An 11,271-nucleotide genomic window follows, 5' to 3' on the forward strand; every position below is an offset into this window, starting at 1 on the left:
GGTGGAGACATCGGAGGCGGCTTCAGGTTTCTTCTCGGCGCTGGCGGAGACGGCTTCAGGTTTCTGTTCAGAGCTAGCGGAGGCGTAGGAGTCATCCTCTGGTTTCTTCTCTGCATTGGCAGAGACGTCGGAGGCAGCCTCGGGTTTCTTTTCGGCGCTGGCGGAGACGTCAGAGGCGGCTTCAGGTTTCTTCTCGGTGCTGGCGGAGACGTAGGAGTCGGCCTCGGGTTTCTTCTCAGCGCTGGTAGAGACATCAGAGGCAACTTCGGGTTTATTCTGGGTGCTGGCTGCGACGGCTTCGGGTTTCTTCTCAGCGTTGGCGGGGACGTAGGAGTCGGCCTCGGGTTTCGTCTCGGCACTGGCGGAGACGTCCGAGGCGGCATCAGATTTCTTCACTCCACCACCATAGTCAAGATCGTCGGCGACAGCGAGGGGGCTGGTGGAGGCAACCGCGAGGGAGAGAAGAAGCGCTAGAGTGAGCTGGGCTCTCATGGCAATCAACCGGACAGTGGTGGTGTGGCGGTGGAATGAAATGTCAGCAAGAGGTTGGAAGGTATTTGAATGGCGAGCGAGGGAGGGAACGAGAGGTGGCGCCGGTCTTGCATTTTCCCTGGAACAGTAGCCGCTAATCTCCAACTGATTGATCCTGTAAAATTACGAGCCTGCCGTGAAGAAAGGAGCCGAAAGAGAAGGCGGGAGCTTTACAATCTCCGGTTTTGCTAAATAATAAGGATCCTTTTTTAACATCTTTTCTGGGAGAACAATGTGCTGTTTTCCTAAATAGGCAGCATGCATGCAATTTTCTTTTTCATTTTTTGAGAGACGCAGTTTTCTCAATAACATGTGGGCCCAGTCCCGAGCTGTCGACCATAACACACGGAGGGGCCAAACAATGTGTTACCACTAGACGCAAATCAGATTATTGTTATCAAACAACTTAGACACACCTCAAACCCTCAAAGAAAAAAAACTCAAACACCCCTGAAGAAAAAATCTGACAACTCAGACATGTTGCAAAAAATTGCTTTCATGCATCTAGCAAAAGTACCATGCTATATAGCCATGGTTGCAGCAAGTTCATCGCAATGGAAGATGGGATATTGCTGACTACAGAAACTCTAGATCTTCCTTCTGCTGCTCCAGAACAACTGTAGCAAGTGCCCGTCTATACGCCGCTGATCTCACGTTCCTGACAAGAACACAGATCTCTTGACCCAGCATACTCTTTTCATTCCATTGCTCTTGTCGCAACGCCGCCAGAAGCCTTGCATCACAGAACGCAACCGCGGCACCATCCTTCCCAGTGCTGCCATAATTAAAGCAGATGCAGGCTGAGTGTTCATTAGACAGGACAGCATAACACTGACATGTGCCAGTTGACAAGGAGAGCAAGTGTTAAACCTTCCATGTATGAAACCAGTCGTGACAAAGCCTATCGGCCATCTCAATGCTTTCCCTGTGGTGTCATCTTTGGGACCCAGACATGGAAAATAAGAACTGATATGGGACTGCGGGAGCTGGACTTTCCATTTTTCTAGACATTGTTCCTCATCCTCCTCTGATCTGTAACAATCACGAAAATGGATGACTTTTCTTGAACAGATTCATTCACCGCTTCCTTCCTATAAAAGAAAGCAGTGGGGTACAGAACTAAATGTTTTCGATTAAAAGAAGAGTAGCAAACGGATTTTCTTGAAAACGAAACCACACTCTACTAAATAAGATAACTGTGAACTATCTAAAAGAAGGGCAGCATGAATGTTAAAAACCATGACTTGTACTCCCTCCGTTCCTAAATATTTGTCTTTTTAAAGATTTCAAATGACTACCACATACGGATGTATATAGACATATTTTAAAGTGTAGATTCACTCATTTTACTTCGTATGTAGTCACCTGTTGAAATCACTACAAAGACAAATATTTAGGAACGGAGGGAGTATATGTGAATCAGAATTTTCTTGCCTGCACGTCTACACCTACTCAATATACTCTTTTTGGAAGAATTTAATATAGCTCCAATGTCCAAACCTCCATCAGCAAATATAAAGCTTACAGATATGTACCTGGTTTTCCAAGCTGTAAGATCTGATAAAAATGGGGCGCAAACTACAGCGCCATCTTCAAAGAAACCTTCCTTGAACACTCGAATCAGGACCCTTGCAAGGTATAATCCATTTACAGGAGATGGCGTCTTAACAGTGCCACCAGAAGCCAAGTTGGGTTCATCAATATCGATTTCCATCTCAGATGAAGAACTCAAAGACATCATATCAAGTTCTTTCACATAACGTCTCAACGTTTGAATGGTTCTTGGCACAAAGAGTTGGAATGAAGCAACGACATTTGTCGGTGATGATCCAGAATCCCCAGAGTTGGAATTTAATGAGAAACACTCAGGTAACACCGTATCAGAAGGCTTTAAGTCATCTACTTCAAGACATCTCACCGTGCCATCTTCTTTATTTAAACTAGCCATGATATGATGCCATGAAGGAGGTACAGGAACTCTTGGAGGTCTCTTGGCAGCAGGGCGGTACTCAGCTGCTTTATCAAAAACAGCAGCCTCTTCTGTCATAAATGATGAATATGCTTTGCTGTCTGGGTAATCATAAGGGAAGCATGGTATCTTTAACTGCAAAAAGGATGGCCAGTGTATTAATATTGAAGATATATCCAAATGAGCAATGGAAGCGGAATCACCACTGCTCTCCTTAATGCAAAATACTGAATAGTAACAGATGCTGTAGAAGTACAAAACTATAAGGAAGCTAATTCAGCAAAGGCAATAACAATTATAAGAACCTCGTATTACATATACAATACCTGTGATGCAATCCACCGTCTCTCTCTTAAGCCAATCGCGTGTGCACCATGAGATACTAGAAAGAGCCAAAAAGGCTTTACCCAGCTCAAAGGCACGATAATGGACCACCTGTACATTCATTGAACGTCAAACAGCAATTAGCTCAAAGAGAGAACATGAAGCGATAAGATATCTTCAAATAAAGGGGGTAACATGCTGATGTAATATAAATAGCAAAACCCTATAATAAGAAGATTAACCAAACGGATAAAAAATGCTGGATTTACCCGAGGGTACCAACCTTTCTTTAGCATGTTTCAGAAGAATAACAGGGCAGGATCGACTGAAGCAATCATTCACTTGAGTTGCTTGTCCTTGGTCATTTTCAGAATCCAGGCAGAAAAAATTTATACGTCTGTGGTGTTTTTCCATACAAAGGATCTCCTCTGCCACTGGGGGATTTATCTTACAGCCAGAATCCCACATTTCTCTACAGTCAGAAAGGAGCAAATCATGCCTTCCAGAGTGCATTTGCATCAATGAGAATATGTGTCTCTCCTCGGATGGTGCCTCCAGGTCTCCCCCCTCCAAGAGTTTGTTCTCCTGGTTCGTAACTGTTTCCGAAGGAGAATCTGTCCCCTGAGATGAAACCTCCCTGGGGTCATGAACTATCATGGACAGTATAGCACCAGGCTGAAGAATCTCAGCATGATCGATGACAGATGCTTCCAAAACATGAGGGCCAGTAGAGGAATACAGAGAATGATCAGTTGGTTTACACATATCACTTGTATCAAGTATCCTGTTGATCACACTTCAATAGCTCTCGTTAGAAAAATGTACGTTAGTATGCCTAGACATAATTATTATAAATGCAAAAAAGAAAGGAAAAAAGAACAACTTACTTACTAACTGGGTGCAATATACTCTTAAGAGATTGCATAGCCTTGCATCCCATGACTTCCAATCTTGCAATTTTCCCCTCTAGTGAACAACAGTTGACCAGAACACCAGAATCTTGCATCTGCAATGTGAGGCAACATATTTTTTTGGCGATATGTGAGGCAACATATTTAATAGTGGCAAGAGAGTAAGGATGGTGTCACTACACGGAAGAAATTTGTTTTTTTAATTAAAGGGCAGCCCAGTGCATGTAGCTCCCGCTTGCGCAGGGTCGGGGAAGGGTCCGACCACTTTGGGTCTATAGTACGCAGCCTTTCCCTACATTTCTGTAAGAGGCTGTTTCCAGGACTTGAACCCGTGACCTCATGGTCACAAGGCAGCAGCTTTACCACTGCGCCAAGGCTCCCCTTCAAATTTGTTTTTTTAATTGCTATGGAGAAATAAGCCCTGAGTTGCATAAAATAAATTAAGCAAACCAACAGCATATAGGTTTGTCCTTTCAGATAATAAGAATAGATAATTTTGGAGTGTCAAGATACTCATACTAAGCAGATGGATGTCCCTCAGTAGAATTTAAGAACTGTTCAATTACTAACTTTATGTTAAAATCATGAAACAATGGAATTGGCTCTGCTAATGTTCTTTTAATGATGAAACAACAAAATTGACTTGTATCTTCTGGTTAAATAATAGCATGTGAACTCATGGTTATACTTGGACAGGGAGACTCGCATATAAATCATGAGATATGGCAAGAGTTATTCTACTGTTGTTTGTCTTAGACCCCAGTATTGACATGTATGCTATAAATGTTGGACATTCAACTCTTTAAATATAAAGAAAATGGACAGGTTTCCTTGAAGTCAACTGAATGTAGGTAAGATAAACAAAACAGAAAGGATAGACAAAGAGCACACAAAGAAAAGCGAGCATTCTGATTCTACAGAAATAGATGAAGCACCTGTTTGTCACATGCAATTCTTATTGCATCCAGCCCTTCATCCAGCATAGAAGGATGAATCCATATCCATAATTGCCGTTGTGATGAACTGCAGCTTCCTTGACTAAATCTAGTTTCAGAATTGGACAAATCTGCTTCTTTGGCCTCCAATTTGCTACTCCCTATTGAGAATGGGCGCCACATGTATGTCACTGGTCCAACAACATGAGAGTGGGGACACCCAGCACACCGAAGCTGGAAAGACCAATTAAGCCGCATTTGTCATTCCAAACACTGTTCTACCTACACTGTCTGTGGTAAATATGCAAATACCGTAGCGTTCTCAATGCAAACACCTTGCATAACTTTATCTTGTAGGTGCTTTAAGTCAGGTGCTTTATCTGCAGGAGATGGACAAATAACCATTCCCAGAATGGATAATAGGGAGTCCTACAAAAGTTAGCCAGCAACAAGATTAGTTTGTTAGACTATTACAAATGTCAGTCGGTATTTGGTAATAAAGACAATCAAGATACAAAGCACAGGCTAGCAACAGAAGAAGGAACTTCCACCTCTGGACCGTCCAGTTGAATCGGAATGAAGTAGCTAGCATCATGAACAATTGTTCCATTTTTCAACCGCTTGAGAACTGCCCTTGAACCCCTCCCGCTGCAAGATGGGATGCTGATCTTGTTACTCATTTTTTCCACATATACGGTCTTAGTGTTCGTAAAATATAATCAATTTGTGAAGTTAGTCAACTGGATGTAAGATTAATTTCAGGAACACTGCTAACTTGTACTGTACAGCCTATTACATTCTACTCCACACAATAATGGAACTGGCACGTAATGATTTGCACACAAGCTTTGCCTTTTGTCACTCAGATGAGCTAGCAATTTACATCCTTTTGCTAACCAAAAACGCTGTTTCAGAAAAGAGAATTACAAAGGATCGCCTTTCATTATGAATCAACACTACCAATTTGACACTGCTTTGAGCACGCCGACCAAATAAATTAACACTTGAGCATAGAAAACTTTATCTCATCTCCTCTCTCGGTTTGAGCAGAGGAACACAAATGGAAGGGCTCTTTTGGCACTCACCTCCCATGGGAGCCAATGGGCAAGACGAAACCCCACCACCTTGCCATGGTGAACCTCTTGGCATGCCATATGTGGGTGCGCAGCCGCCGCGCGCCATCGCCGGCGACTGAGAACCCCTCCGCAGGGTTGCCAGCTAGCTCTTGCCGGCGCCTCACCCTCCTCGACTGAGGCGCCGAGGGGTTACCCTCCTCAGGAGCCTGGCCCGCCACGGCACCTCTGCTTGCGCGGCGGCGCTTGGAGGGGAGGTGCCCCGTGGTGCGGCGGCGTGCGGAGCGGGGCTGCTGGAAGCGGCCGTCGACGCGAGCTGAGACGGTCGCGTGCAGGGATCGTAGCTCTCCGACGCGGTCAGACGCGAAGCGCCGAACTTCGAGCTGCCGCGGTGGCGGGGGCACCGCGCCGCCGCCAGCCATTACTGGAATGGAAGGGTTTGTGAGAGTTTAGGGCCTGTTGGGAACCTCTCCCGACTCCCCCAACCCTGTAAATTCTGCTTCTCGCTCCACCCAGCGCCAGCTTGGGCCGGCTGGGACCAGCCCAATTCGGCAACCTGTACAGAGGCGAGGGCAAACAGGCGTCAATGGCTCGGGCGTCAATGGCGATGGGGTCGCTGCTCCTGGCTGGCGGCGGGGTCTCGGGTGTACGGGCTCCAGCGGGGAAGAGGTTCGGATGGACGAATCTGCCGGCGGAGGAGTGGCTCCGTCCGGCGATCGGGAGATCCGGGCGCGGCGGCGGGAACAGCGGCTCTGAGCCTTGCGGAGGGTCCGAGACTCGAGAGGGAGAGATGTCGAGGGAGGGTACAAACACGAGCAGACCCGGCACGGCACGGCGCACGCCTAATACACGGGCCGTGCGGGCCGGCACTCGTGCCGCGCGGGACGACCGCACGTTGAGCCCAGCAGTAGTTTTTGGGCCTATTTCGACTGTTTGGGGGCCTAATCTATAAAAGAAATCTTAAAAATAAAATAAAAAAGTAAATGGGTCGTGCCGGCGCTCGAGCCTATCCTCTCGTAGCCGGCATGCCAGCACGACCTGATTATAAACATGTCGGGCCAGGCCCACCACAGGCCTGACACACAGCCCACAGGGCCAGCACGCCAGGACCGACCCATTTGACCAACACGAGTGGACTGTCTAATCATTTTCTTTGATGGTGGCAATGCTTTTTCTTCACGAATGCTATATCTTGCTCTCTTTTTTGAGTTGATGTTATATATCACTTATAGCGAGTATATAACATCATCTCACCTATAGGGCCTGTCCATTAGTCAGGTCGCTCTATCGCTAGCGGTCACTCCCTCGTTCGACGTAGTGGTTTGGTCTGTTTTTCTTTTTTCTCATTTTTTTCTTTTTCTTCACCGGTTTTCTTCAGTTTTGTTTTTTGTTCATTGTTTTTCTTGGTTTCTTTCATGGTTTTACCAAAAAAAATATTCTCATTTTTTTCTTACTTTGTTTTTACTGACTTTTAGCTTTGCTTTTTTTTTCTTTGTTTCTTTACATCTCTTTTTCATTTTTATTTATTTTACTTGTTTTCTTTGTACATTTTTTATACATCTGAATTTTTTATATAAACATTATATGTTTTTGAAATAGATTCTTAATTTTTTGACAAACTATTTTTATGTCTATTTTCAGAGAAATTGTACATATTTTGTATACACAAGGAACTTTTTTATATACACGTTTAACATTTTATAAATACATTTTTAACATCTTTATACATATTATTGTTTATGTCTGCTTTTCATGAACATTGGATATTTTCTGTATACACCACAAACATTATATATATATGTATATATATATATATATATATATATATACACGTTTAACATTTTACAAGTACACGATTAACATGTTTAACATATTTTTCATGTATATTTTTCCATAAACATTGTACATTTTTGTATACATCAGGAAACACGTTTAATATTGTCTAAATACATGATTAAAAATTTGAAAACTAATATTTGTTTGTCTACTTTTTCCATAAATATTGTATATTTTTTGTAAACTTCATAAATATTTTTTATACACATTTAACATTTTCTAAATTCATGATAAAAAAGTTAAAAGTATATTTTTTATGTCTACTTTTTCATATACATTGTACAATTGTTGTACACATTTTTCATATACATCGGAAACATTTTCCTATACACATTTAACATTTTCTAAATGCATGATTAACATTTTTTAAGAATTTATGTAAAAAAATTGTAATATGTGTGTGTGTGTGTGGAGAGAGAGAGAGAGAGAGAGATAGAGAGAGAGAGAGAGAGAGAGAGAGAGAGAGAGAGAATATTTGGGAAATAAGGCAACAAAGGACAATAAAAAATGTGAAGAAAAAATGAGCACTTTTGAGGCATGTGGCCTCACGCTTGCTGTGCCGGCCCAGTCTAGCACTTGCTTCAGGCGAGGTAGCCATATGTCTCGCCATAAGCGAGACATAGGCGCGTCCGCTCTGTAGGTGGAGCTGGGTTTTCCTAGCTTCTCTAATTTGCACTACGGACTAGTTTAGCTTTTTTTAACAAGGTGGAGGCACTTAGGGCGCCAAATTTCATCCAAGCATAGCTCAAATATAGTATACAACATGGATTTGAAATCCTGAACATCAAGATGAAGAAGTGTATTAATGTAAGGAAACCTTGATTTTCAATGGGCTAGTTTGAGGCATGCAAAGACATGCGAGCTGCTATTAACACTTGATGAGCATAATCATGTGCAAACACCGATGAGGTCTCTTGAAATGTGAAAGATCCCTACACTACAGTTGTAGGAGTTAGAGTGGAATGTCGCAAGGTTTCCTGATATCCCAATGCATAGTGGGAGCGTTGATATTCTTTAGAAAGGTGGCTTCCTGCACCCCAGCTTAGCTGCAATGGCTGCCATGAGATGGAGTCCTCCCTCTTCTGCGACAAGTGGAGAGGAGGTTGTTGGGGGACGTAGTATTTCAAAAATTATGCCTACGATCACGCAAGATCTATCTAGGAGAAGCATAGCAACGAGCGGGGAGAGTGTGTCCACGCACCCTTGTAGACCGAAAGCGGAAGTGTTTAATCAACGCGGTTGAAGTAGTCGTACATCTTCATGATCCGACCGATCCTAGCACCGAACGTACGGCACCTCCGTGTTTAGCACACGTTCAGCTCGATGACGTCCCTCGTACTCTTGATCCAGTTGAGGCCGAGGGAGAGTTTCGTCAGCACAACAGCGTGGCGACGGTGATGATGAAGTTACTGGCGCAGGGCTTCGCCTAAGCACTACCACGATATGACCGAGGTGTGTAACTGTGGAGGGGGGCACCACACACGGCTAAGACAAATCTTGAAGTGCCTTTGGGGTGCCCCCTGCTCACATATATAAAGGAGGGAGGAAGAGGAGGCCGGCCCTTGAGGGGGCGCGCCAAGGGGGGAGTCCTACTTGGACTCCCGGTCCAAGTAGGATTCGGCCCCCCCTTTCCTATTCCAACTAGGAGAAGGAAGGGAAGGAAGAAGAGGGGAGAAGGAAGGAGGGGGGTGCCGCCCCTCCTAGTCCAATTTGGACCAGCCAAGGGGGTGCGCGCGGCCACCCCTTGAGGCCCTTCTCTCCTTTCCCATATGGCCCATTAAGGCCCACTACTTCCCCCCGGCGAATTCCCGTAACTCTCCGGTACTCCAAAAAATACCCGAATCACTCAGAACCTTTTCGATGTTCGAATATAGCCTTCCAATATATCAATCTTTACCTCTTGACCATTTCGAGACTCTTCGTCGTGTCCGTGATCTCATCCGGGACTCTGAACAAACTTCGGTCATCAAATCACATAACTCATAATACAAATTGTCATCGAACGTTAAGCGTGCAGACCCTACGGGATCGAGAACTATGTAGACATAACCGAGACACATCTCCGATCAATAACCAATAGCGGAACTTGGATGCTCATATTGGCTCCTACATATTCTACGAAGATCTTTATCGGTCAAACCGCATAACAACATACGTTATTCCCTTTGTCGTCGGTATGTTACTTGCCCGAGATTCGATCGTCGGTATCATCAAACCTGGTTCAATCTCGTTACCGGCAATCCTCTTTACTCGTTCTATAATGCATCATCCCGCAACTAACTCATTAGTCACATTGCTTGCAAGGCTCATAATGATGTGCATTACCAAGAGGGCCCAAAGATATCTCTCCGATACACAGAGTGACAAATCCTAATCTCGATCTATGCCAACCCAATAAACACCTTTGGAGACACCTGTAGAGCATCTTTATAATCACCCAGTTACGTTGTGAAGTTTGATAGCACACAAGGTGTTCCTTCGGTATTCGGGAGTTGCATAATCTCATAGTCAGAGGAACATGTATAAGTCATGAAGAAAGCAATATCAATAAAACTAGACGATCATTATGCCAAGCTAACGGATGAGTCTTGTCCATCACATCATTCTCTAATGATGTGATCTTGTTCATCAACTGATAACACGTGTCTATGGTCAGGAAACATAACCATCTTTGACAAACAAGCTAGTCAAGTAGAGGCATAATAGGGACACTGTGTTTTTGTCTATGTATTCACACATGTACTAAGTTTTCGGTTAATACAATTCTAGCATGAATAATAAACATTTATCATGATATAAAGAAATAAATAATAACTTTATTATTGCCTCTAGGGCATATTTCCTTCAGTCTCCCACTTGCACTAGAGTCAATAATCTAGTTCACATCGCCATGTGATTTAACACCAATAGTTCACATCGTCATGTGATTTAACATTCTATAGTTCACATCGCCATGTGACCAATACCCAAAGGGTTTACTAGAGTCAATAATCTAGTTCACATCGCCATGTGATTAACACCCAAAGAGTACTAAGGTGTGATCATGTTTTGCTTGTGAGAGAACTTTAGTCAATGGATCTGCCACATTCAGATCCGTATGTATTTTGCAAATTTCTATGTCTACAATGCTCTGCATGGAGCTACTCTAGCTAAATGCTCCCACTTTTAATATGTATCCAGATCGAGACTCGGAGTCATCCACATCGGTGTCAAAGCTTGCATCAACGTAACTCTTTACGACGAACTCTTTATCACCTCCATAACCGAGAAATATTTCCTTAGTTGTGACGTCCGGATACTTAAGCTACAGTAAACCTCTGTTAATGATGCCACGTCACCACAATTACTGTTGCTAATCTCGCGTTAGTTCGAAACTGATTCAAATTCAAATTTTGAAATTAAGTCAAACAATAAAAGTTTTCAAACATTAAAATAAAAATCTTCGGTTTGTACTAAATATTACATAGATAATTATGGTGTAGAGGACATAGTTTTATAAAATGCATAAATATTTTAACTTGAATTAAAACATAAGAGAAAATAAATAAAAGAAAGAAAATACAAAAGAGAAAAACAAACAAAAAAAAGGAAAAGAAACCCCCGGGGCTCCGGCCCAGCAGGCCACCGGCCCAACTGGGCCACGACCTACCAGGCCGGCCCAGCTCCCCCCTGGCCCAACCGGCCACACCTTA

The 11,271-nt window shown here is 43.5% G+C and overlaps 2 protein-coding genes across 3 annotated transcripts in view; both read right to left on the reverse strand.

Moving 5' to 3' along the window:
- The window catches only part of LOC119293496 (nucleolar protein dao-5-like), a 2,142-nt gene extending 1,629 nt beyond the window's left edge, over window positions 1–513 (reverse strand). The window contains exon 1 of the mRNA XM_037571960.1: window positions 1–513. Coding sequence (XP_037427857.1) covers window positions 1–492 — 492 coding nt within the window. The 5' untranslated portion in view covers window positions 493–513.
- Window positions 514–883: 370 nt separating this feature from the next.
- LOC119295564 (uncharacterized protein C05D11.9-like) lies at window positions 884–6,533 on the reverse strand. 2 transcript variants are annotated; one of them, XM_037573989.1, is made up of 10 exons: window positions 5,756–6,533; window positions 5,222–5,318; window positions 4,983–5,099; window positions 4,671–4,904; window positions 3,712–3,830; window positions 3,108–3,608; window positions 2,827–2,935; window positions 2,067–2,635; window positions 1,402–1,563; window positions 884–1,306 (listed from the first exon to the last, which is right to left on the reverse strand). In XM_037573989.1, the coding sequence occupies exons 1-10, from the start codon at window positions 6,163–6,165 to the stop codon at window positions 1,108–1,110; spliced, it is 2,517 nt and encodes an 838-aa protein (XP_037429886.1). In that variant the 5' UTR covers window positions 6,166–6,533; the 3' UTR covers window positions 884–1,107. The 2 variants fall into 2 exon arrangements, with proteins under 2 accessions (XP_037429886.1, XP_037429885.1); XM_037573988.1 differs by having other exon boundaries at window positions 3,108–3,620.
- Between the last annotated feature and the right edge of the window lie 4,738 nt (window positions 6,534–11,271).

The sequence above is a fragment of the Triticum dicoccoides genome, chromosome 4B (assembly GCF_002162155.2).
Source record: "Triticum dicoccoides isolate Atlit2015 ecotype Zavitan chromosome 4B, WEW_v2.0, whole genome shotgun sequence".
Lineage (NCBI taxonomy): Eukaryota > Viridiplantae > Streptophyta > Magnoliopsida > Poales > Poaceae > Triticum > Triticum dicoccoides.